Raw genomic sequence first — 26,301 nt, 5'->3', positions numbered from 1 at the left:
GTGGATTTGCCACAGCTTGGGCAGAATCCCAGTCCTGCTGTGGCCCCTTCCCTATGGTCAGTCTGGGGAAAAAAAAGTCAGGGAGGAGCATGGGGGTCCCAAGTGGCCCCTTGCCCAGTTGGAGAGGCTGTTAACGGAGTAGAGAAGCCCCAGAAGCAAGGGAGAGTCAAGCCTGTGCTGTGTGTGTTTGTGAGAGAGAGAGAAAGAAAGAAAGAAAGAAAGAGAAAAAGAGAGGGCAGTGACACCCCTTTCTGCCATGAGTGCCTCCTCCTGGGCCCTGTTCTCTCACAGATACGTAACAGCATTGTCTGGATTTGATAACAAAAAAAAACCTCCTTCCTCAGCGGGAGGTGTAATTGGAAAAGCTGCTTTCCTGTGTGTTTTGCTACAACTCCTCTTTTGCAGCAATTGTGCCGCTCTTGCCTCTCTCATCATCATCATCATCATCACCATTTTCAAACCCCCTCCCAGCCTCTTTTTTCTTCTTTTAAACTAGAGTTTGTCTCATTTTTTCTTCTCTGTTTTGTCCTCAGTGGTTGAATCAGAGCCACAACGCCTGTGTCAACTATGCAAACCGAAACGCAACGAAGGTGAGGAGGTATCCAAAATTTCGATTTCCCGAAAGTAAAAAGGAGCAGCTTTTGTCTACTTTCCATCTACTTTCTGTTCGGGTTAACACCAGTTTAACAATGACGTCGTGTGAAAATCAACCCACCTTTGCGGGTTTCCCCCCGATTTAAACCCCCATTTCTGCATGGGATTTCCCCTGTGTGATAAACTCCTAAGAGAAGGGTCTTTTGGGGTTGGGGTAACTTCTGTGGGTTAATGTCCCCCCTCTTCTAAACTTTTTCTTTCTGTCTTCCTCCGGCAGCCTTCTCCTACCTCGAAGTTCATCCAGGGCTACGTGGGAGCTGTCATAAGTGCCGTCTCGATAGCAGTGGGTAGCCCTTTCGTTTCCTTCGCTTAGGCCTTTGCTCCTGGGGCTCAGGAAAGTAATTCCTCTTCCACTTTACTGCGTCCCCAACCACTTCCCTTTGCACTTTGGGTCATACTAACAGGTGGCACACTGGTCTACTTGACTCCCTGCCCTGTGGTCACCCAGCCCAGGCTGGGTCAAGAAGCCTTTGCATCCTTAGTCCCTTCACATGGCTGACCCCCACAAAAGAAGGTGGGAGGAGGCCTCCAACAGGTGTTTTTGCCACTTTGCCTGGTGCCAAAAACCAGAGGGCAAGCAGCCTGTCTCTCTGTCTCTCCACAGTCTCATTAAAGGCTCTGCTGTCAATTAGCAGCCAGTTGCCTCCTGGAGTGAGGCCATTAGGACTAGATGACCTGAAAAGCAGTGCCACTGGATTCATTCAAGGGAGGCCCTTGCTCTCCTCCCCAGCTCACATCCCTCTGGGCTCAGGATCGGCACCCAGCAGAGAGGCTCTCCAAGGGCCTGGGGGCTCCGACATCCTGGGGCTCTTGGTTAAAACAGTTTGCAGGATACAACTCTGAATGCAGATGAGTCTGGAAAAGGCAGCTAAAAATGTGGCCTGCCACAATGTGCTCGGCTGTGCTGCTGCCAACCCCTTGGTTCCCTGGCTGGTGGTTCTACTGATGCCCAAATAGCCTATGTTACCCTTCCTCTCTCCAGTGAATCAGCTGCTTCCTATAGGATTATGTAGGAAGGGCTGAAAAGGTACCAAAGATGAAGGGCAGGCAGAAAGGACATAGTTAAGGTTAGAAATTCTGCCTCCACACCATGAAATTCTCCTTTAGTCTCCAGTTTTTTAGCACTGCACTTAAAACTTCAGCTGAGCCTTTAGAAATACTGACCCGAGTGCCCAGGGAAGGCAGACACAGCAGGTAAAAGACGAGACCTGCAGGTGAATGTTTTTCAATGGACTGAAGGAAAATTTCATGGGAGGAGAAGTAGAATTCTTTTTAGGGAGCAGCAGTGCCCTCATTCCACAAAACACCCCCACAGTCTGTCCGTCTTTCACAGGTCCTCCAGGCAGTATGTTCTTGCAGCCTTTTAGTTTCTCTCATGATGGGTTCAGGCAACTATGTCCCTCCAGGTGTTGTTGGACTGCAGCTACCAGTAGCCCCAGACAGCATAGCCGATGGTGAGGGATTGTGGAGCGGCCATAGTTTGCCACATTCAACCCTATGGAACAGAGTGGAGCCATAATACTCCATTGCAATCAAGAGAAGACAATGAGGAGTCCAGGGATTTCAGCAAATGTTTTAGTCTTCCAATTTTAATCCCAGCCAGAGAAGTTTTGAGGAACTTGCAGACCTGGCGTTCTTTTGGGCCCTTGGATGAGCTCCCCAATTTCTTCCCCATCCAGTTCCTCTGTTGAAGATGCTTCTATTAAGGCAACTGAAAAGTCTTCTCTCCCAGCTTATAAGGACTCTGCAGAATGAACAGCCTAGTTCAGACATTTCCACCTAGGAAAAGCCAGTTTACTCCAGCTGAAATGATCCTTAAATTAATGTTTTGTCTCCAAGATCTCAAGGCAGGTGTTGGGACTTAGTGGTGGAATAATGAGATTCTTTTTTCTGGAGGAGGACGAAATTGCAGCGAGGGAGATAGATGAGTGACTGGAGGAAAGCTTAGAAGCAGCAGAGATCCCAGGCTAGGATTCCAGAATCATTTGCAGAAGGAGGTAGGAATTCGCCAGTCTTTATACCTGAAGGCCATCCAAGGGACTAGGACCCTGTGTTTTATGTTATAGGCAAGGAAGGAGTCTATTTGCTAGCCTCAGCAGGCAGGCTGTGTGTTTCTTGTTGGTTCTGGTCCCTACTGCAGCCCTTAACTCCTGTTGCAATATGCTGGATCCTGTTGGTGCCTCCCACGGGTCCAATTTCTACTGTGGAAGCAGTTGGACCTTTTTGTCCAATGCACAACAGCAGCATTCAGTTCAGGGCTGCAGAAACAGAGCATGTGCATGTGTAATAGATCTGCATTGCACATGCACATCAACACACATTTAATTGCAGCTCATTGACAAGATGGGGTTGCATAACACATGCCAAGCAAAACCATCATAAATGGACAAACATGACCCAAGGAGGAAATTCAGAGAGCAGTTTGAGCCCCTGTTGCAAATACAAGCTGGCTGTGGCTTGTGTGTGTGCCCCCCACTGCCTCCAGAGACCCCCACTCAGACTTCACTGCTCTTACTTAGACAGCAGTAAAGGGTGGGAGGGTGGGTTGCAGTGGCCTCTTTGTCCTCCTTCCTTGTCCCTATCTTTTCAGGGCCAGGAACTCTTCCGCACTCCTTCCCTGCCGCCGCCTTCTTCCTCCCTCCCCGTCCCCCCACATTGCACCCCCACAGCGACACCATTTTTCACCCTCTGGTCTAGGCGAAGGTCCCCCTGCGGCTTCCCTTAATGCGCTCTGCCTCGCCTTGATAATTGTTTGCCTTGGCCGCGCTGACAGCCTGCGAATTTGCTGCGATGGCCCATAATCAGTTTGAGATGGAGCAGGGAGGCCACCCACCGCCCTCGGCTCCATTGGCCACTTAGCACTGGGAAGCGGACTTCAGGACTGGGAAGGGGAGGAAGGGAGGCAGGTTAGTCAGGTGGAAGCCCCCCCCCCTCAATTCCAAGTGTTCATACAATCATAGAATGATAGAGTTGGAAGAGACCCCAGAGGCCATCCATTCCTATCCCATTCTGCCATGCAGAATGCAGAGACCCCATGCAGAGACCCCAGAGCCATTCATTCCAACCCTATTCTGCCATGCAGGAAGACACCATCCAAACCCTCTCTGGGACAGATGACCTCTGCTTAAAAACAGCCTCCAAAGAACAGCTTCCACCACCCTCCATGGAGGCAGCATCTTCCAATGTCAAACAGCCCTTACTGCCATGAAGCTGAGCTGGAATGTTGAGCTGGAATCTCTTTTCCTGGAGCTTGCATCCATTGCTCCATGTCCTATTCTCTCAAGCAGCAGGAAACAAGCTTGCTCTCTCCTCAATATGACATCCCTTCAAACACCTAAACAGGGCTATCATACCAAATAAAATTGGTGGTTTTGTTCACTGCCATCTGTGTTCTGGTGACTTCTGGTGACACAACTAATTCTTCAATGCGCACGCACAAAAAACAAGATCTGTGTGAAAACCAAATGTGCGTTCTACCTGCTTTCTCACTTTAGTAATGAGCCTCTAATGTGTTAATTCTGTTCAGCGTGTGAAAATCATTCACACCTTTGTGTGCTTTTGCAGGATGCAGACATTTTAATCATTATCGGGATGGAGGCAAATACGGTCCCTGTGTGATAAACTCCTAAGAATTAGAACCCAGCCCTCCTGAGCCCCAGTCCTATAGTCTAACCTCTAAATAACACTCTGGCCTGTTACAGACAGCCAAAATAAAGCTGCTTCGAGTCACAGTGGAGGTATGGGTTTCAATGATGCATGCGTCCTAAGATTCCAGAAGCCACCACCAAAGCCATGCTCCAGTCCTTAGGCTGGAGCGTGGCTTTGGTGCGACTTTCTGGACTCTTAGGACGCATGCATCATTGAACACCATACCTCACTGTGACTCGAAGCAGCTTTATTTTGGCTGTCTGTAACAGCCTCTGTAAAGACCTAAATACCTTCAAGGCACCAAATCCTATCTGATCTTGGAAGCTAAGCTGGGTCAAGCCCTGGTTAGGACTTGAATTGGAGACCGCCAGTGAAGACCGTTCTGAAATAAGGAACTGGCAAAACCACTTTCTGAGAATCTTGGGCTAAGAAAACCCTAGGAGACTCTTGGAGTGACCATTGTCAACAAAGGTCCAGGGCTGTCCCTGTTAGATCAGACAGGACCTGTTGCCTTTGGGGCATTTTGGCGCCTGGATTCAATGGGTTAAGACAGCTCTCACCTTATTTTGAATAGCTGAAGAGCTGTCTGGCAGAATGTATACTTGCAAGTAATTGAGAGGAAGGAGCCCTAAATGTGAAGGAGCCGTTTGCAACAGAGTGGTGTTGGGGTGGAAAGTGAAGGGACCCCAATCAAGAAGAGGGCAGTGAATCTAGAATCATAGAATATATAGAGTTGAAGAGACCACAAGTCCATCCAGTCCAACCCCATTCTGCCTGCAGGAATGCATGGAGAAAAGACTGACTGCCAGCCAAATCCTCCTCTCTCTGGTCCCTGGGAGGAAAGCCAGATGTGTTTTGGAAAGATACATGTGGGACATGTACACAGTTTTCGTGCTGTTCCTGAGACCTTCCTTGTTCTGCCTTCTCTCTCTGCAGGGTGGCCTTAATGTTCTGATCCGAAAGCAAACCAGTTTACCCAGCCACCCGGCTTCTGATCCGAGATTTGTGCCATTTCCTGCAGTAGGTAGGCAGTTTCTTGATGCACTCCACCAGCCAACATCGTATCTTGCAATATGATCCCTTGTGCTCTCCTTTTTCCAAAACCAGCTTGCCGTGTCTCACTCCACATTGGTAAAAGCCTTTGTTGTGTGATTTTGTGCATTGTTCTGCTTGCATTGGAAGTAATACAATGGTCTTGTTGCTTACTGCAATCCCTGGTGTCCTCTTTCTTGGGGACTGGAATGTATATCGAGCATTTCCAACTGTGGGTCATTGTTTTGTTTTCCATATTTGTTGGCAGATTTTAGTTAGAATGGGTGAGTCTGTCTCTATGCTTAAGCAGCTGTATTGGTATACTCAGGTGATTTATTTCTCCCAAGTGCTTTGACTGCTTTTTCTACTTAGCTTTCTAAAATTGTGGATTCATCTTCGATGGTTCTCTTTGGAGATCTGTCACCATTTCATCTCGTTCCTGAGTGCATTGCTTCTGTCTTCCTTTATATTTTCTGTCCTGTGGATGTAACTTTCCTACAGAACTGGTTGGATATTATTTCTGAACTGCAAGCCCACCATTCATTTGAAGGTTGTACAAGTCGAGTTGCTCTTTAATGCTTGGATGTGCGTGCATGTTGTACATGGTATGGCATTGCGTGTAGATATGCCTTGTTTTGAGAAGGCAAGAGCGTATTTATATTTGCAGAGTAAGTGGCAGGATTGCAACTTGGTCCCTTAATGAAGTTAGTGTTGCAGAACCAATGCCACATTTGAATCTGGATCTGCAGTGTGCATGTGCAGTGCCAAATGTGCATCTATGTGCTGTGCCCACTACAGGTGCAACTCCATTTCTGTAACTTTTGAAACTGCATCATCGTTCTACATCAAACAGCTGTCGCTTCTGTAGGGGAACTTAAAGCATGTGGGAGACATCCAACGGATCCTATGGCCTTATTGCTTTTGATTTAGGTGTGCATGTCAATGTTGGGTTGTGAGGCACCGGTCTTGCAAACAGATCCACAGCTAGAGACACGTAGTGCAACCCTGACGAGGGGCCTCAGCGCCCCCTGCCTCCTTCTAGATTGGGATCAGGTGGCTCCGGCTTTTCACTGGAAGGTGGGCAGTCGCCTTCCAGCTTCAATCGATCTTGGATGGACACCGATTTTCTGGACCCATTTCAAACTGGCTTCCGGGGCGGGCTATGGAGTTGAGACTGCCATGGTCGCCTAGTGATGACCTCCGTCTGAGCTAGGACAGGGGAAGCGTGTGTCCCTGTTAGTGCTCTTGGACATCTCTGGCGGCTTCGATACCATCGACCCCTGGTATCCTTCTGGAACGCCTGGGGGAGTTGGGTATCGGGGGCACTGCTTTGCAGTGGTTCCGGTCAACTCTCGGGTGGTAGATTCCAGATGTGGAGCTTGGGGACTGTCGCTCCGATAGGAGGGCACTTACATTTGTGTCCCTCAGGAGCGATTTTATCCCCTATGCTTTTAACCTCTACATGAAAACCGCGGGAAGAATCCTCCGAGGCCACGGGGCGCGGTGTTTCGTCATAGCTTTGATGACACCCAAATAATTTTCTCTGTGTCTCCGACTGTGCAGTAACTAAGGATGCATCTCTCTCTAGATGCTGCTTGGCGTTGGTAATGGGCTGGCTGAGGGAGAACAAATCAGTGTGAATCCAGGGGAAACGGAAGTACTGGTGATAGGTCCCTTGGTTCCGGGGTGGTGAGATTTGTCAGCCTGTCCTGATGGGTCACGCTCCCCTGAGGGAATCGGTGCGCAGCTTGGGAGTACTCCTGATTCGTCGCTCATCTGACATCCCAGGTGGACGCGACGGTCAGCGTGCCTGTTATCGCTTCGGCGATACGCCAGCTGCGCCCCTACCTGGGGCCGTCGGGACCTTGAAACTGTTGTACATGCTTTGGTAACCTCTCGATTGGACTTCTGCAATGCACTCTACATGGGGCAACCTTGTACCAAACCCGGAAGTTCAATTGGTGCAGAATATGGCAGCCAGACTGGTCGCTGGTAGTTCCAGGACAGACCACATAACACCTATTTTAAAAGATCTTCACTGGCTACCCATTCGCTTCCGAAGCTCAATACAAGGTGTTGGTTTTGACCTAAAAGCCTAAATGGCTTGGGCCAGGGTACTTGGAGGACTGTCTCTCCCCATATATCCGCCCGCACACTCAGAACATTTGGGAACAATTTGTTAGAGGTCCCTAAATCCCATTTGGTGAGGACCTCACAGAGGGCTTTTACTATCCCTCATTGTGGATAAGCTCCCTAGAGCTCCGTTCCTCTGCTCTCTTAGCTTCTTTTAAGAAACAATTAAAAACGCATCTATTCCAGTTGGTTTTCACTCAGGTAATGTGTTCTTTCTCTGCTCCTTGTTCTTGTTTTTCGACCCAATTAGTGCAATTATTTGTCTTTTTCTTGCCCTGTGAATTGTGATTTGTATAGTCCCGTTCCTACCCCTAGTAATGATGTTTTAAACTTTTATATTGTGTGCTTTACCTGTATTTATTGGTTCTTGTCTTGTAAGCCGCCTTGTCATGCAATTGGAAAGGCGGGATTAAATAAAAATTTATTAATTTATTATTATTATTATTATTATTTCATCATTCACCAAATGTTTTAGAGACTCTCAGGGGTCTCAGCCAGTAGCGCCAGGGGAGGGTACTAAGCAGGGAATCTCTTATCAGGTTGTTCTATTATTATGCCAAAGTGTTAAGAGAAGGAGGTTAAGCTGGTGTCAGGATTGATTGAGGGCCTGTAATTAATTTGCTCAGCTCTTAATTAATTCTCTGCCTCTGTTATTTGTGTGCTGACATTCCTGGTTGTGCTGCCAGGATGCATGCCATCCTCCTGCTAATTGCTGCTTTATTCTCTCTTTTTTTTTGGGGGGGGGGGCTGGCATCTCCAGCATCAGATGTCTCTGGGTGAGATGCCAAATTTAAAGATAGGCTTGGTAGACCCTCATGCAAAGCCCATTGGCCGGAGTGGGCTCAGAAGAACCAGGCAAAGGGGGGATTCTGGGGCACCTTTGCTCTTTAAATGCTCTATTAATGCCTCAAAAGCTGCCCCAGAGAAAAAGGGGGCAGTTTTGTTCTCTGGTGCCCCAGAGAGAAGGACCAGGTCTAATGGTTTGAAGTTACAGGAAGACAGATTTCAACTAAACATTAGAAGGAACATCTCAGCAAGAAGAATGGTTCAGCAATGGAATTGTTTACCCACCTCTCGCCATGGATCAAGGTGGGAAACAATAACAAGTAAACAATGCACAACATCAATTAAAACACATGAGTTAAAACATGCAACAGTTTTAAATGACAAATAAGACACACACAATCTAAAACAACCTGCATTTAAAATTTGTTATTTGAACTGAAGAATCATCTGGATAAGCCTGCCACAAGAGACTGGACTTCAATGCCATTTTGAATTCAGGCTGTGTATTCAGCTGTCCAATCTCTTCTGGCAGGTCGTTCCACAATTTGGGGGCGGCTGAAGAAAAAGTCCTCTGGCCAACAGTGGCCAACCTAGTCCTGGCTGACCAGAGTAAGTGTCCGCCAGAGGGCCTGAGCATACAGGATTGTACGGGAGGAGGAGACCCATTAGGTAACCTGGACCCAAAGCATGTAAAGGTAATAACCAACACTTTGTACCTTGCCTGGAAACTTTTGCTCTTCTGGCTGTGCCAGAAAAATCAGCAGCAGCAGAAGACGTTATACACCATCCTGGGCATAAAATGCTGTCTGAAAACACTGATATTCTGGACTGTGTCAACAACTATCAGGTCAGAATGCACAGGGAAGCCACTGAAATCCACAAACACTTAGACAACTTCAATAGGAAAGAAGAAAGCTTTAAAGTTAGCAAGGTTTGGCTACCAGTCTTGAAAAATACTAAAATGAAGACCCAGTAAAATGCAAATGAAAACCACCCAGAGTCGGGGGATTCCCAGCGGACAAGGGATCTCTAATTAAACAGACCCAAATCCTCTTTGCATCCCCTCCCACCCTATAGAGCTTGCCATTCAGCAACAGAACAAGACACAGATTAAGATGGAAATCACTCCTCCCAACCCAGGGTCTCTGAAGATGCCAGCCACAGATGCTGGCAAAACATCAGGAATAAATTCTTCTAGAACATGGCCACATACTGTAGCCTGAAAAACCCACACAAAACTATGACTATCAATTCTCTGTTTAAAGACCTCCAAAGAAGGAAGGTTGGCGGCATCTTCCACTATTGAACAGCCCTTACAATACAGAAGGTTCTCCGTGATGTTTAGGTGGGATCTCTTTTCCTCTAATCGAATCCTTTGCCTCCAGTCCAACGCTGGAGCAGGTTGTATCTTAGTAGGAGTTGCTCAAGGAGCCACAAGCCAGGAAGAGCTGGGCATTTTCCTTGGCAGCCTATTGCCCCATTTTGCATGGATGGTGGGCTTTGTTGAGGGACCTGACCCTACTGATGTGCTTTCTTTTCTTTTTCCCCACAGCCAGTGCCAATATTTGCAACGTGGTCCTGATGAGACACATGGAGCTGGAGGAAGGGATCGACGTCTTGGACGGAGACGGAAACATCGTCGGATCTTCCAAGATCGCTGCCAAACACGTATGTCCTCCGGGTGCGGCCTAATCAGAAGCCCCCATGTTGAGTCTTTATGGCAGGGGTGTGCAGCTGCGCCAGGGGCCATTTTTAACACCCCAAAATCCCTGGGGAGAAGTGTGATGGCAGGCAGTTTTGGGAGGACCAGAAACTGAGAGGAGGATTGGAAGGAAGAGGAGTGGGGAGCTGAGGCTTATAGTTCATACACACACACACACACACAGAGTCTGCCCTTCTCCCCATGTATGGGAAAAAGAGCTTTTGTTCAAGCCCCATAGAAAATAATGGGGTGCATGCTTGTTGTGGTGCCCGGGGCGCATGGCACGGGTATGCCCCCCATTACTTAGGCCGGGGCTTGCCTTCCACGTAAGGTCAAAGCTGCAGAGCCTATGGGGAGTATCCATGGGGGGCTCCTGGAACCAAAGCCCAACAGATTCCAAGGGCCCACAACAACAACAAAAACAACAACAACAATAACAATCCTGTTGTATATAGTGAGATTTGAGCATCCATAGAATCATAGAATCATAGAGTTGGAAGAGACCACAAGGGCCATCCAGTCCAACCCCCTGCCATGCAGGAAATCACAATCAAAGCATCCCTGACAGATGGCCATCCAGCCTCTGCTTGAAGACCTCTAAGGAAGGAGACTCCACTACACTCCGAGGGAGTTTGTTCCACTGTCGAACAGCCCTTACTGTCAGGAAGTTCCTCCTAATGCTGAAGTGGAATCTCTTTTCCTGGAGCTTACATCCATTGCTCCATTGGGTCCTATTCTCTGGAGCAGCAGAAAACAAGCTTGCTCCCTCCTCAATATGACATCTCTTCAAATATTTAAACAGGGGTATCATATCACCTCTTAACCTTAGCTTTTGGTATCCAAGGGGGGTCCTGGAACCAAACCCCAGCAGATACCAAGGGCCTGCTGTATAACCTTGGGGAAATATAATTTAGGAGGATTTGGTGGATATCTGTGGGGGGGGAGGGGGGCTTCAGGGGCAGGAAAAGAAGACTGGGGCCTGCATGGTTCCACCAGCCACCCTCTCCCCACCCCTGTTTTATGGAGGTCTTTGTACATGAGGCTGTTTTTATGCAAAGAGGCTGTTGCCATGTTTTATCCAACACTGAGACACAGCCTTGGCTGCTATCCCTACAAAGAAGTAAATGGGGACCCCTTTGAGACAGAGACAGGCAGAGAACCTCCTTTGAGAGTCCTGTGCAATGACAGCGGTGGCTGGAGCTCCCTCTGGTGGCATGCGCAGCCACAGCCGCAGGGTTTGAGAAAGCCAGGAGCGCATGGAAATGCAGGCTCTGGGTAGGGAAGAAAGCTGGCTGGAAGGGGATCAACCCTCTGAAATGTGGTGCTGGAAGGAGGTCCTACTGTCAAAAAGACAAGTAAATGGGTCTTAGAGGAATTTGCAAGACCTGAGCAGGGTTTTTTTTTGGGAGGTCTCCAGTTTGTAGGGTCCCCATAGGTCAAAACTGATTTGGCAGCAAACAACAAAAACAAATCTGAAAGCAGTTGGAAAAGAAGAATCTTGCATCAGAGGATCTTAATTTCCAAATTACATTCCTTGCAGTTTTTATTTTAACTTTCACTGGTTTAAATGGAGCAGTAATAAATATTTTTACATCTCTCAGGAAGGTGAGGATTTGATGGTGTCGATCTCTTCCCATGTGCATGTTCACCCCCCATCCCTGAAAAGCAGTAGGAAAAGAGGAGGACCACATTTTAATTGGATGAATCATAGAATCATAGAGTTGGAAGAGACCGCAAGGGCCCTGATCCAGTCCAACCCATTCTGCCATGCAGGAAATCTAAATCAAAGCATCCCCAACAGATGGCCATCCAAGGAAGGAGACTCCACTACATTCTGAGAGAGTTTGTTCCACTGTCGAACAGCCCTTACTCTCAGGAAGTTCCTCCTAATGTTGAGCTGGAATCTCTTTTCCTGGAGCTTGCATCCATTGCTCCATTGTGTCCTATTCTCTGGAGCAGGAGAAAACAAGCTTGCTTCCTCCTCGATATGACATCCCTTCAAATATTTAAAAAGGGCTCTCATATCACCTCTTAACCTTCTCTTCTCCAGGCTAAACATCCCCAGCTCCCTAAGTCCTTCCTCATAGGACTTCATGGTTTCCAGACCCTTCACCATTTTAGTTGCCCTCCTTTGGACACATGGCTCCAGTTTCTCAATGTCCTTTCTGAATTGTGGCGCCCAGAAGTGGACACAATATTATTCCAGGTGGGGCCTGACCAGAGCAGAATAGAGCGGCACTATGACTTCCCTTGATCTAGACACTATACTTTTATTGATGCAGCCTAAAATCGCATTGGCCTTGTTAGCTGCTGCATCGCACTCTTGACTCATGTTCAACTTGTGGTCTACTTGGACTCCAAGATCCCTTTCACACGTAGTTTCATTCAGCCAGGTGTCCCCCATCCTATGTCTGTGCTTTTCGTTTTTCCGCCCTAAGTGCAGTACCTCACATTTCTCCCTGTTGAATTTCATTTTGTTAGCTTTGGCCCAGTTTTCTAGTCTGTTCAGGTCATTTTGAATCTTGATCCTGTCTTCTGGAGTATTAGCTATTCCCCCTAATTTGGTGTCATCTGCAAATTTGATAAGGATGCCCCCAATTCTGTCATCCAGGTCATTGATAAAGATGTTGAATAACACTGGGCCCAGGACAGAGCCCCACTGGACACCCCACTGGTCACTTCTCTCCAGGATGAAAAGGAGCCATTGTTGAACACCCTTTGGCTTCAGCCAGTCAACCAGTTACAAATCCATGTAACAGAAGCCTTTGGTGGGAAAACTCACTAAACTCTTCAGATCATCCACAGGTTTGAAGTGACTGTTCCCTTCTGTTGGTGTTTTTCTCAGGCGCTCTTAGAGACGGCCCTGACCCGAGTAATCCTGCCGATGCCTATACTGGTTCTACCTCCCATCATCATGTCTCTGCTAGAAAAGTAAGTATGTGATGCTTTTTTGGAAAGGATAAAGTTGCTATTTGGAGAGTGGGAGGAAACTCCCCTATTACATTAGGTTGTGAATGGCAGGAATGGCATCTGTTTTGGGGCTGAGAGAAGGCAGTGCCCAGCCCTCTCTTGCAAAGGAGATGCACAATACCAGAGGCATCACCACTCAGAAGGACGATAATATTTCTGGAGGTTCCATCAAAGGCCTGCTTGTCTTGTGGAAGTGGACTCCTAGGTCTTCATGTGCTTGCTGGAGACTTTTTAAATGTATATTTTATTGCTATTTCTTTGATAGCACTCAGCCATCCTCCCAAGCGTTATCCAAAGCAGTGCAAGGAAGAGGCATGAATGCTGTGGTGCATGGGCCACTGGTGCCAGTGAGGTCTTAATGGGTACTCTTTCACCTTTTGTTAGCCAGGATCCTTGTTCACCCGTGCCACAATGAAGACAGAAACAAAGGGAGGTAAGCACAGGGAACGTGCCTCCTGCCTACAAAACCACATTTTCTGCACAGAGAAGACCATTCCTGCAGAGAAAATGCAAGAAAAACATTGTCCTGGAAAAGTCCCAAACCCTGAAGTTTCTCATTTGTCCAAGGTTTTCCTTATCAGGACACCTCAGAGACCCCAGCTACCTTTTCCTCTGTATCTGGAATATTTGCAAAGACTCTTTCAATCTGTAGTCCCTCGATGGATGGCTCATTCTGGCCGAAGGGCGGCTTGTTGGGCAGCGGTCTCATCAGGCAGAGGCGAACTGTTTCTTTCCCACGCGGGACACCTTCCTGGTGTCCCTCTCCCTCCAGCCCTGAAAGAGTCCCCCTTGACTTGGGTTGGAGGCATCAGTGGCAGGCCTGTGTAATATAAACACGCCACCTCCGCGCCCCACCCCAAATCTGTCACTGGAGGAGTCTTTCGGTTCGCTCCTGTCATATTTAGCTTAGCATCTCACACCTTCTCAGAGGCAAATGGCGCTCTGGAGCATGGCACCCGATAACTCTTTTCGGAGTTCCGAGAGCAAGTTCCATATGGAAGGCATTGCAGAACCCTCCCAAAAGTGCCGATGGCAGCTGCCACATTATGCAAAACCTGAACCACTAATCAACAATGTGCTGAAAGTTGAATGAAGGTGTATTTACAAGATCTGTGACACGCTGTGTCTGCAGAGCAGATGTACTGTCTACACAACTTTTTATTTGCATGTCATTTGGGAGGAAGAGGGGAGGCTGAGGCCCTTCTCCTCTTTCTGATGCAGTCGCTGCACAACGGCATCTCTTAATAAAACGGTCTTGCCAGGCCTGGTTCCAGAATCTCCCACCCAGCAGGGGCTGTTTGCAATCTCTCTCTCTGTAAAGTGTGCCAAAAGAAAGGTGTTATGGTGGGGCAGGTGTGCTCAGAGCATAAATCTGCCACCTGGCTGCTTTTGAAAGGAAGAGGAAGGAGGGCTCCATTCCTTAGCAGCACATTGGGGCACTGGGACAAGTGGAGCAAGGCTGCTGAAATGAGGAAGGTTTGGAGGTAGAATTGCTCTCCTCCTCCCCTTCTGCAAAAGCCTGGGAGCAGGGGAAGGAGCAGGAGGGGTACGTTGGAGACTATGAGGATATTTGCACTTTAAAAATGCCATTTTCCTTCCTTCCTTCCTTCCTTCCTTCCTTCCTTCCTTCCCTCCCTCCCTCCCTCCCTCCCTCTTCTGGTTCTGATCAATTAATTCATTGTTATAGTCTGTTGTAGCAAAATCTGCAACGATGGATAGCACCTAGCAAATTTATTTGCGGCATAAGCTCTCGTGGACGCAGCCTTCTGCGTCGGAAGCGTGGTGCATTATCCTCCGTTGACAGGTAGGCAGTGGCATGGTTTGGGATGGAGAATGGCCTGGAAGCAGTGAGGCCAGAGGGAACTGAAACACAAGCGCTCCACACCTTGCAATTATCTCAGCAGTGGTAATGAGCAAAGCAGGAGTTGCGTAGTGTCACGGAGCCGATCGACGAATACAGTGCGGTTGGAAAAACAACCCTTAATCCCTATTCAGGCCCCAGGAGATAGGGTTTAACGTCTCCTTGAATTCTTATTCAGCTGTGTTGAGACGAAATCTGCCATTGAACCCTTTTGCCAAAAAGTGACTTCCTTGGGATCGTTGCCAGAATGTCCTGAAAGGCAGATGTGTGTTCCCAATGGGATTTTAAAAAATATTATTATTATTGTGAAGTCGGAGGCTTTCATGGCCGGCATCCATAGTTTTACAGGCTATGTGTCCATGTTCTAGAAGAGTTTATTCCTGACGTTTTGCCAGTATCTGTGGCTGGCATGTTCAGAGAATGCTGGCATGGAAGAGAGTTAGGTATATTATTATCATTATTGTTGTTGTTGTTGTTGCCATTTCTGTCATCAACCCTTTTCTCTCTTGGCTACAAATTTGTTTCCCTTATGGGAAGTATGCAGTCTGTGAAATGGTGGCAGAAGATGACATGTGTTGCATCAAAAGATGGATGAGGGTGAACCCCTGAATTTGTGGGTGACGTATTCCTAGGTCCTGAAGTGGGGTGGGCAAAGGAGGCATGGGCAGGGAGTGGCTGTTTGGGTCTGCCATGGGGACTGGTTCTCTGTATCTGTTGGCAAGGCCTTTCCTTGCTGGAGAAGGGCCACCTTAGCTTGGATAGTAGCCTCTCAGTCACTCCACAGCTGCTTCTGCTGCCCAAAGAGGCCTGCGAGACAGAATCCAGTCCTTGCCCAAAATGGGCTGCCCAGTGCGTCTCTCAGAAGTGGTTGCATGGTAGGGCTTGGCTTCAGTAGTGGATTTTATACTGCGTTCTGAGTAAAAGCTGGAAGCATGTACCTTTGTATAGCAATCAGTAGATTCCTGATACTCTCTGCATCCCACTCCTGGAATGGTGCATGTCTCTATACTTTCCAGTTGAGGATAACACTTTCATGAAGGCCGCACCAGCTACGAAAGCTTATACCATAATATAAGAGTTCATATTAGTTTTTATATCTTGTAACTGCACTCAGAGATTTGTATGACACCCGATGCTTCCAGGAGCAAGGGCAGGATTTTAATTACTGTATGTAAGTGTGTCCAAGTCGGCCTCATGTATAAGTCGAGGGAAGGTCTCAGCAAATCCTGGGTTTTGCTATGACCTGTGCATAAGTTGAGGATAAAACTTAGGGGGCTATAAGAAAGGATGGAAAGGGGTAAAGACCACTTCCGTCCCTCCTTCTCCTTCTCTGGACCTCTCCCAACTGATTCCCAGATGCTGGATGGGAGGTTTTAATATCAGATTGAGAAAGAAAGCAAGTGGATTTAAGTGGAGAACTGTTTCCATAGGAAGAAAGATCTTACAAAACAGACTGGAGAGATGGTTTTAAATGGGGAGTTTTTTCCATAGGAAGGAAGGTCTTGCAAAAAGGACCAGAGAGAGAAGCAAGTGAATTGAAATGGAGACTTGTTTCCATAGGAAGCCAGGGCTTGCAAAACAGACTGGAAAGGAAAGGAATTGGTGTTCAGGGGAGATTGGGGCATTGGGCTTGCTTGTTCTAGGACCTTTCTAAGCACTACTGGTGTATTGACCTGGATATAAGTCTACCCAGAATTTTAGGATCAATTATGGGGCATAAATTTCTCGACTTATAGTTGAGTATATAGGGACATTTCTTTACCCGTTGTTGTTGTTGTTGTTGTTGTTGTTGTTGTGTGCTTTCAAGTCATTTCCACCTTATGGCAACCCTAAGGTGAACTGATCACAGGGTTTTCTGGCTGAGCAGGGACTCAAACCTTGATTTCCAGGGTTCCAGTCCAATGCTCAAACCACTACGCCGTACTGACTCTCTCTTTATCTGTAGTTGGACAAATTGTAGAGATCTACATATTTCTGTGTAGTGATTCTCATTAAAAAGCATAAGTGAGGAAGCAAGAAACCTTTAGATTAGATGGTGAGGAAGCCAGATGGATCCATGGTTATGAAATAATCAGGTTTGTTTCTGCTGGAATCATGGAACCCTAGAAGGTTGGAGTTGGAAGGGGCCACAGGGGCTTTCTAACCCAAACCCCTTCTGCCATGCAGCAATCCACAAGTAAAGTATTCCTGAAAGATGTCCATTCAACTTCTTATTAAAGATCTCCAAAGAAGACAAGTATGCCATGCTCTGAGGAAGTCTGTTTTACTGCTGCAATAGAGAAGTTCTTCCTAATGTTTAGTTGAAACCTCTGACTTGTAATTCACTGATCCATGTCCTAGTCTCCAGAGCAGCAGATAACAATCTGGCTCCATCTTCTACATGACCTCTCTTCGGGTATTTCAAGATGACTCTGTTGCATCACCTTTCAGCCTTCTTTCCTCCAAGCTAAACACACAGAGTACCCCGAGTTGTTCCTCCGAGTGTTTGGGGGTTTCCAGACCTTTTGCAATGCTGGAGGAAGCAAGGCCAATGAAATGAGCCCATTGTCGGACGCCACCATGAAGGTTGCCGTTGGTGCAGAAGACTCTTAAACAGGAGAAGGTTCCCAGAGGGAAGGCAGAGCGTTAGATCCATGTCCAAATGGCTATGGGTCAGTTGTCTCCCTTTAATAATTTACCAACTTTTGCTCAAGGAAGCCAAGAGCGGAGGAAGACAAAAACAGCAACGGAGAACAAGATGTTGTGTGGTTGATGCTGCCTTCTTTTCACATTATTTTTTCTCGGTAGCAGATTCCGTAAAAGCTGCGGACAGATGGTTAGTGGGTCTGCACAGCATGTCGCCAGAGGCTCCAGCCGTGACTCCATCTGCACAGGCTGCTACCAGTCCCCAGTTGGTCAGGCCCAATTCGGAGGGATGGTATTGGCCTCAGAGGCCCCAAATGGTCTGGAAGAGGGATGCTGTTGAACCACCCCAATGCCCTTATCCTTCTCTCCATGTTCCCCCTCCAGCGGGTGGTTGGTCATTGCTGGAGACAGCACCTTCGATGGCATGACGCTGGGACTCTGGAGCTGGAAGGGCCCCCCAGAGGCAATTGAGTCTAGCCCTCCATCTAAACAGGGAGCTGTCCAGCTTCTTTTTGAAGACGTCCAGTAGCAATAGCAAGTACGTTTCTATACTGCTTCTCAGTGCACTTAAGCACTCCCTAAGCAGTTGATAGAGTATAAACTAATTGCCCCCAACAAGCTGGGGACTCATTTTAGTGACCTACAGAAGGATGCAAGCCTGAGTTGAGCTTCAGCCCCTTGGCTGGTATTGAACTCACAACTTTGTGGTTTGTGAGTGACTGACTGCTCAGAGGAAGAGACCCCACCATCTCTCTAGAGTCTAGACAATTGGTTCCTGTGCCAAACCACTCTGGCTCTCAAGACGTTCCCTCCAGTGTTCAGTCAAAACCTACCCTCCTGTAGCTTTAGGCCACTGGACCTGGCCTTATTCTCTTGGGCAGCAGAGAATAAGTCTGTCCCTCCTCTCTGTGGTAAACCTTTGGGTATTTAAGGAGTACAATCCTGTTGCCCCTCAGTCGTTTCCTCACCAGGCTTCAATGTGCCCAACTCCCTCAGCCTTTCCTCATATGTTTTGCTCTCTATCCCTCTTTTCATCCTTGTTACCCTTCTCTGAACCTGCTCCGACCTGTCGCTATCCTTAAAATGAGGCATTCACAACTGACCGCAAGACTCTAAATGAGGTCTGCTTGGTGCAGAATAAAGTGGGACTATTAACAAACAAGCTTCATTGATATACCGCTTCATACCGCCTAAGCAGGGTTTAAGCGGTTTTCAAAGTGTAAGCTAATTGCCCCCAACAATCTCATTTTAGTGACCTCCTTAGAAGGATGCAAGCCTTAGTCAAGCTTGAGCCCTTTGGCTGGTCTTGAACTCGCAACCTTGTGGTTTTGAGTGAGTGGCTGCAGTACAGGGATTGAACCACTGCGCCACAAGGGCTCCTATTACATCCTTCAACTTGAAAACTATGCTTCTATTAATACAGGCTAAAATAGCATTTGCCTCCCTTGCTTCAGCATCACACTGATGACTCATAGAATCATAGGATGATAGAGTTGGAAGAGACCCCAAAAAGGGCCATCCAGTCCAACCCCCTTCTTCTGCCATGCAGGAAATCACACTCAAAGCATCCCCATTGACAGATGGCCATCCAGCCTCTGCTTAAAGACCTCCAGAGAAGGAGACTCCAACAAAATCTCAGAGGAAGGAGTGTGTTCCACTGTCCAACAGCCCTTACTCTCAGGGAGTTCCTCCTAATGTTGAGCTGGAATCTCTTTTCCTGGAGCTTGCATCCATTGTTCTGTTTTCTAGTCTCTGGAGCAGCAGAAAACAAGCTTGCTCCCTCCTCAATATGACATCCCTTCAAATATTTAAACAGGACTATCATATCACCATAATATCATGTGACTCATGTGCAATTGATAATCAACAATAATCCCAAACTCCTGTTAGCACTGCTGAGCTATTTGCCCTATGAGCAGTGGCTTAGGGAGTTAGGTAAGAGAAAGTTAAGGGGTGACATGATAGCCATGTTTATGTATCTGAAGGGATGCCATATTGAGGATGGAGCAAGCTTGTTTTCTGCTGCTCCAGAGAATAGGACCCAATGGAGCAATGGGTTCAAAGTACAGGAAAAGAGATTCCACCTAAATTTTAGGAGGAACTTCTTGACCATAAGAGCTGTTTGACACTGGAAGGTGTTTCCTTGAAGTGTTTTGGAGTCTCCTTCTTTGGAGGTCTTTAAGCAGAGGCTGGATGGCCATCTGTCCCAGGGAGGGCTTGAATGGTGAGTTTCTGCATGGCTGAAGGGGGTTGGACTGGATGGCCCTTGGGTTCCCTTCCAAGTCTGTGATTCTACGATTCTGTCATCCATGCACATGGTGCATTATGCCCCTGAGATGCTGACAGATCTGGGTGGAGTTTGTTCTTGTTGATGTTGTTCTGTGGCCGACATTCAGTCTGTTTGCCTTTCCTACATCTTAAAAGGAGAACGCAAAGAATGCGTGTTCCGAAAGGGATGCGTTTGAAGCCCCGAATGCCAGGGACTACAAGGGAAGGGAGGCCCAGGGTGGAGAGAGGTGTCTCTGTGGGACGAGGCCTTGCTTTGCTCCCTGGTTCTTTCTTTTCCTGGCTCCCTGCAATTTGGAGAGCCAAGCTCTAAAGATGGGGAGTGGGCGGCTGGGCGGCTAATTGTGAGTCATTTAGACTGAACTTTGCAAATGGTAGGATCCCAGTTCCAATTAAGACATTACACTTCATGTGTTAATTAAGGCTTTTTCTTTAAATCAGGCCATAACTCCTCTTAATTAGGAGGCCATAGCCATTGTGATCTGAACCGGCCTGAGTTTCAAAACACCCGTGGCGGAAGTCGCACCTGGGAGCCGCACCAGCGAACACTCTAAATTGGTTGCGTTCCCTCGCGGTGATGATCTATTGGGAGCCCAGCGGGCCATAATTAAAAGGGTGCTGCTGCCAAAGGGGAGCGGCAGAAGGTGGCGGCGGCGGGTTCGGAACAGGATGCATTGGGGGCAAATGCTCTCAGCCCCGACTCTGGTGGGTCAACGTGTTTCTGTCCCAAAAGGCTTGGTCTTCTGCTGGTGATCCTTGGATGGATGCTGGGTTTGAGCTTAGAAAGGAAAGGGGGAATCCTCTTCTTCTTCTGGTTTCTTAGTGTTTGCCATCGAGTCGGCTTCAAGTTATGGCAACCCTCTGAAGGAGAGACCCCAAAGTGGGAACCCTCTGCCCCTTTTGGGTCTTGCAGAGATCCTGGCATCCTTGATGGAGTCTATATCTTGTTCTTGTTTGATGACTTTGTAATGTAAAAGTTATGGTGCTATATAAATAAACTTTAATCATCATCCATCCATCCATCCATCCATCGTAGTCTTCTGCTTTTCCTACTGACTACAATTTTCATAATCACAAAAGGCTATGGATTGCCTTTAAAAACATGATGGGAGTGCCAAGACATCTAATAGTCCTGATGAGGAATCTGAACTCAAGACAAGAGGCCACTGTCAGAACAGAATATGGAGAAACAGAATGGTTCCCAATTGGGAAAAGGGTCAGGCAAGGCTTATCTTGGCTTATTCTTATCACCCTACCTGTTCAACCTATATGCAGAACGTATTATATGAGAAGCAGGCCTGGACACAGAAGTAGGAGGAGTAGAAATAGTAAGAAGGAATATCAGCAGCGTAAGATATGCAGATGACACCATACTACCAGTGGAAAACTTCACTGACCTGGAGCAACTATTAAGGAAGATCAAGGAAGAAAGGGCAAAGGCAGGACTACTGTTGAACATAAAGAAAACAAACATTATGGCCACGCAGAATCTGTACAAATTCAACTAAGGCGATGTAGAAATAGCAAATGAGTTCTCATGCTTGGGATCAAACAATGAGCAGAATGGGAACTGCAGAACTAGGGAAGATCCTAAAATGCAAAGACATACAACTGAGCAGGAAAGTGTCTTCCCCATCATCATGTGAAGATGTGAGAGTTGGACAGTTAAGATGTCCTTTAATGGTTTCTTTTTCCTTTTAGGATGATTACTATCTGTGATTATGGGTCATGTCTTCTACCAAAGCGAGTGGGGTGGGTCTGTTTGGGGGGAATTATTATTATTATTATTAACCTTTATTTATGAAGCGCTGTAAATTTACACAGCGCTGTACATGCAATCTTTTTAGTTAGACGGTTCCCTGCCCTCAGGCTTACAATCTCAAAAGACATGACAGAGAAGGAGAAGGGAGTGGTGGAGGGAGAGGGTAAGAGGTCCAGCAGTTCCTCTCTACCTCCGAGGCCTGGACCAAGGCAGAGGGACTGGAGGGAGGGCTTGGCTTCATAATGGAAGGTTAATAATTATCCAGGGAAAATACATACTCACAAGTAGGATAATACATATACAGTACATAGCAATACAGGAAATGGATCGATAAACAGCCAACAACAGAACATCAGGGGGTCAGCCCCGCTGCTGTGCCTCTTGCTTTGACTCAGGTGAGCAACAGTTAACAAGATCTCTATCACACACCCCCAACGCGCACCCTCGCCAAAAGCAGGAACGGCATTATGCCCCTTCTGGTTTTGTTTTCAGTGGCCTTTTAGAGCTTTTTTGTGGGAGAGAGTGGGAGGTAAAACTGCTGGGTTTTGTAGTGTTTCTGACCCCACTTTCCTTTGGACCAAAATTAAGAGGCTGGCATCCTGACCACTCATTTGTTGCTGTTTTTGTTGTTGTTGTTGTTGTTGTTGTGTGCCTACAAGTCATTTTTGACTTATGGCGACCCTAAGGCCACCCTTGGCCAGTTTCTTCAGAGGAGGTTTGCCATTACTAACCTCTGAGGCTTAGAGAGTGTGACTTGCCCAAGGTCACTCAGTGGGTTTTTAGCTGGAGCTGGGAATTGAACCCTCATCTCCAGAGCTGCAATCCAATGCTAAAACCACTCCACCACGCTGTCTCTCTCTGCCCAGCCATTATGATGTTGTAAACCAGACTTAGGGAATCGTACTTACTCCAATTCATGTGTTGCAGTTGTTGCACAATCACACAATGATCAAAAGTGCCCCCTGAATCCTATAGGATCCCAAGAGGACCTGTGGGGCTCTGCAGCATCTGTCTCCTCACGCCCCACAATCACTGATTGCTGGCTCTCTGGTGCCTTGGGCTGTTTGGCAGCTGGATGGGAGGTTAAGGCTTTGACAGTCAGATTTTGGAGCGTGGCATCCAGAGACATTGCAGCTACATCTTCTGGTGCAGGCTCTCAGCTGTAATTTTGCAGAATGGGGGCTTTTAGTGGTGTTTATGGCCACAGAAAAGGGGTCTGAGTGACTAAACAGCCCTTCTGCTTCCTCCTCTCTCTTGCAGGACGTCTCTCCTGCGATCCCGGCCTCGGATGATCCTGCCTGTCCAGAGCCTCGTGTGCCTTGCTGCCTTTGGTCTGGCCCTCCCTTTGGCCATCAGCCTCTTCCCGCAAATGTCTGAGGTGAGTGGCCCAAATGGTCCTTCTTGCTCTCTCACGCTCTCTCTTCTCCTTCCCTCCCACTTGACCTGTTTCATAGAATCATAGAGTTGGAAGAGACCCCAAGAAGGACCCTGATCCAGTCCAATCTCTTTCTGCCATGCAGGAACTCACAATCAGAACATCCCCATTGACAGATGGCCACCCAGCCTCTGCTTAAAGACCTCCAAAGAAGGAGTCTCCACCTGTCTCTGAGTGGTTTCATTGGCAATAGATCAACATTCGCGGCACAGGATGAGGGATCTTCAGTGGCCCAAACTGCCTGTGGATGCATCTCTCAGGGGTGCTTTGCGTATTCCTGTATGTCAGTGGGTTGAACTGGACGGCCCTTGCGGTCTCTTCCAACTGATTTTCTGCTGGTGCTTTTCGTTTTTCCATTCATGCTATATTTTCTGCTGTGCTGGTGGGTCTCCCTCCATGTTCTCCTGCGTGGGACTGGAGCATCTTCTGGTTTTGCCATATTTTTTACCATGTTCGGTGCCTAGGGAAACCTGTTTGCTGTAACAAATTGGGTAACTAAATGCAAAAGTAGATAGACATGCTGGCTGCCCGGTGGTGCCAGCCAGTGTCAGGGAATCCAAAGCAGCTGACTTGAACCCATGCGACTCTGGTTCTGAGATTCACTTTGGTGGTGCAATGGCTGTGCAAGAAGGCATGCTGCCTCCTTTGTCTCTGTAGGATGAAAAGGAGCAGCGGTATCCGAGGGGCAGCCGCCTTGCGAGCAACAGCTGGGCAGCAGTGGGTTGGGGGCAGCAGAGACCCTCCTGCTCTGCGCTGGGCTTTGATCAACACTTTCATGGAAAAGCACACAAAACCATCATTTTGGGGGCAGGAGGGATTGAGGGTGGGGCGGGCCTGTTTTTAATTAGGAGTGCCAGTTTTAATTGATCAAAAAGGTTTGCTGAGTGACCGACAGACTACTTTGAAGACTCCAGGAGAACTTTGCAAATGCTAATGGTGGCTATTGTTCCCTCCGTTGCTTAGGTAGGGCTTGTTTTTGTGTAGTCTAAATGCAAAGGAGGAGGGGGGCTGCCTGGGCAGAAGAACATGGGAAGTTTGGGGCACACCCCATGTCCATCCAGCCCCCTTCCAGGGCTGGGCAGGCTCATGGGGAGCTGGACACAGATGCCCAGCTGGACCATGCCAAGGCCCTGCCAGAGAGGAACACATGCCAAAAGCTCTCCCGAAAGCCTAGACTCAGGGCAGTTGTAAAACAAATACAGATTGATCTTCCTTATCCAAAATGCTCTGGAAGTGTTTGGGATTTCTTGGGTTTTGGTTTTTTGTTTTTGTTTCTGGAATATTTGCATGTACATAAAGGGGTATATCTTGAAGGTGGGGACCCTAAACACAGCATTTATTTGCGTTTCTCATGCACCCATCCCTCTGTATCCACAGATGTTTTATTCACGAATTCAACCGTCCACGGCTTGAAAATATTTTTAAAATATATAAATGCCATATATATATATATATATATATATATATATATATATATATATATATATGGCCTGAAGGTAATTTTATACATAATATTTTTAATAATTTTGTGCATGAAGCAAAAACGAACCGTCAGAAAACGAAGGCCTCACAAAGCGTTTTGGTTCTGTCTTCCTGCCTGGAAGAATGGAGTTCAACTGGATGATGGCCCTTGAGGATTTTGGATTTTGGACTATTTCAGACTTTGAAAGAGGGAGACTGAACCTGTACTCTGTAGTTCAAACATACAAAAGGCCAGCATTAAAACAAAATTACGATATCTGTAACATCAAAACAAATTAAACATAGGGTTAAAATAATAAAAAGCAGCTTAAAAAGGGGAGGGTTGGAAGGTGTAGAGCAGGTCCTGAGCCAGCGTGGGTTAGTGGTTTAAGCATTGGACTATGACTCTGGAGGTCAAGGTTTGATGCCCTGCTCAGCCATGGAAACCACTTTGGGGCAAGTCACACCATCTCAGCCCCAGAAACCCCCATGATAGGTTTGCCTTTTGCTCTTGTTAATTGGCCTGGGGTCGATCTCGACCCACAGAGACCCTGTGGATGAGACGTCTCCAAGACCCCCTCTGCCCTCCACTACTCTGCTTAGTTCCTGTACATCCATATCTGTGACCTCCTTCATAGAGTCCATCCATCTGGCATACAGCCTTCCTCTCTTTCTGCTTTCTTCCACCTTTCCTAACATTATTCTTTCAGTGAGCCCTGCCTTCTCTTGATGAGGCCAAAGTACAACAGCCTTAATTTTGTCATCTTGGCTTCTAGGAATATTTCTGGCTTGATCTGTTCAAGGACCCATTTATTTGTCTTTTTGGGTCGTCGATCCTCAGCCCTCTTCTCCAGACCCACATAACCTCAAATGCATTGATTTTCTTCCTATCTTCTTTCTTAACTGTCCAGCTCTCACATCCATCCATGGCAATAATAGGGAATACAATGGCTTGTATGATTCTGACCTTTGTGCCCAGTTGTATATCTTTGCATTTTAGGATCTTCTCTAGTTCTTTCATAGTTGCTCTCCCCATTCTTAATCTTCTTCTGATTTCCTGGCTGCAGTCCCCGTTTCTTTCAGTGTTTGATGTCAGGTATGAGAACTCTTTTACTACAGTTGCCCCTTTGTTCTCATGGACTTGAGGTCCATAGTCTTGAATATTCATGGAGGGGCGACCTCTGTTCTTTTCAATGGGGTGCGCACCCTGCACGCGTCGTGGATAAGCGCCCCATTCAAGCTTATGGGGCTTGAATATTGGCAAGTCTCTGTTTTTGGGGGGAGGGGGTCCAGAATGGATCCTCCACGAAAACGGAGGGTCGTCTGTATTTCTGTTTCTTCCCAGACTAGTTCAAATTTGAATAAATTCTCCATGGTCATTATTTTTGTTTTCTTTATGTTCAACATTAATCCTGCCTTTGCAGTTTCTTCTTTGGTCTTCCTTCGTAGTTGCTCCAGATCTGGGAGGTTTTCTGCTAGGACTCTGGTGTCGTCTGCGTATCTTAATATTGTTGGTATTCCTTCCTCCTATTTGCAGTTCCTCCTTCTTGTCCAAGTCTGCTTCTCTTGCAGTACGTTCTGCATATAAGGTTTGCCTTAGGGTCACCATCAGTTGCAAATGACTCGGGGGCACACAGCAACAAAAGTTCTTTCTTGAAGGACCTTCACTTCTCCAAGGAAGTCTTGCTGTCTAAAGGAAGAAGGAGCAGGTTAGGGTTAGGGAGTTATAGTTTGGGGGTTGGGGTTAGAGTTAGGGGATTAAGGTTTGGGTTAGGGGATTAGGGTAAGAGTTAGGAGGTTACACTTAGGGCTAGAGCTAGACTTAGAGGGTTAGGGTTAGAGGGAGCCCTGGTGGCGCAGTGGTTAAATGCCTGTCCTGCAACCGCTTAACTCAGAACCACAAGGTTGCGAGTTCAAGACCAGCCAAAGGGCTCAAGCTTGACTCA

The 26,301-nt window shown here is 47.3% G+C and overlaps 1 protein-coding gene across 3 annotated transcripts in view; it reads left to right on the top strand.

Moving 5' to 3' along the window:
• SFXN5 (sideroflexin 5) overlaps positions 1–26,301 on the top strand; it is a 91,128-nt gene that overhangs the window by 10,966 nt on the left and 53,861 nt on the right. For 2 of the 3 annotated variants that reach the window (XM_042467000.1, XM_042467003.1), the window contains exons 5-10: positions 534–590; positions 872–941; positions 5,243–5,326; positions 9,806–9,921; positions 12,801–12,886; positions 22,720–22,837. In XM_042467000.1, the coding sequence (XP_042322934.1) occupies positions 534–590; positions 872–941; positions 5,243–5,326; positions 9,806–9,921; positions 12,801–12,886; positions 22,720–22,837 (531 nt within the window). Of the gene's footprint in view, positions 1–533; positions 591–871; positions 942–5,242; positions 5,327–9,805; positions 9,922–12,800; positions 12,887–22,719; positions 22,838–22,979; positions 24,106–26,301 lie in introns of those variants that run through there. The other variant, XM_042467002.1, reaches the window with a different exon arrangement.

The sequence above is a fragment of the Sceloporus undulatus genome, chromosome 5 (assembly GCF_019175285.1).
Source record: "Sceloporus undulatus isolate JIND9_A2432 ecotype Alabama chromosome 5, SceUnd_v1.1, whole genome shotgun sequence".
Taxonomy (NCBI): Eukaryota; Metazoa; Chordata; class Lepidosauria; order Squamata; family Phrynosomatidae; genus Sceloporus; species Sceloporus undulatus.
This window is presented reverse-complemented; position numbering and strand designations above follow the sequence as displayed.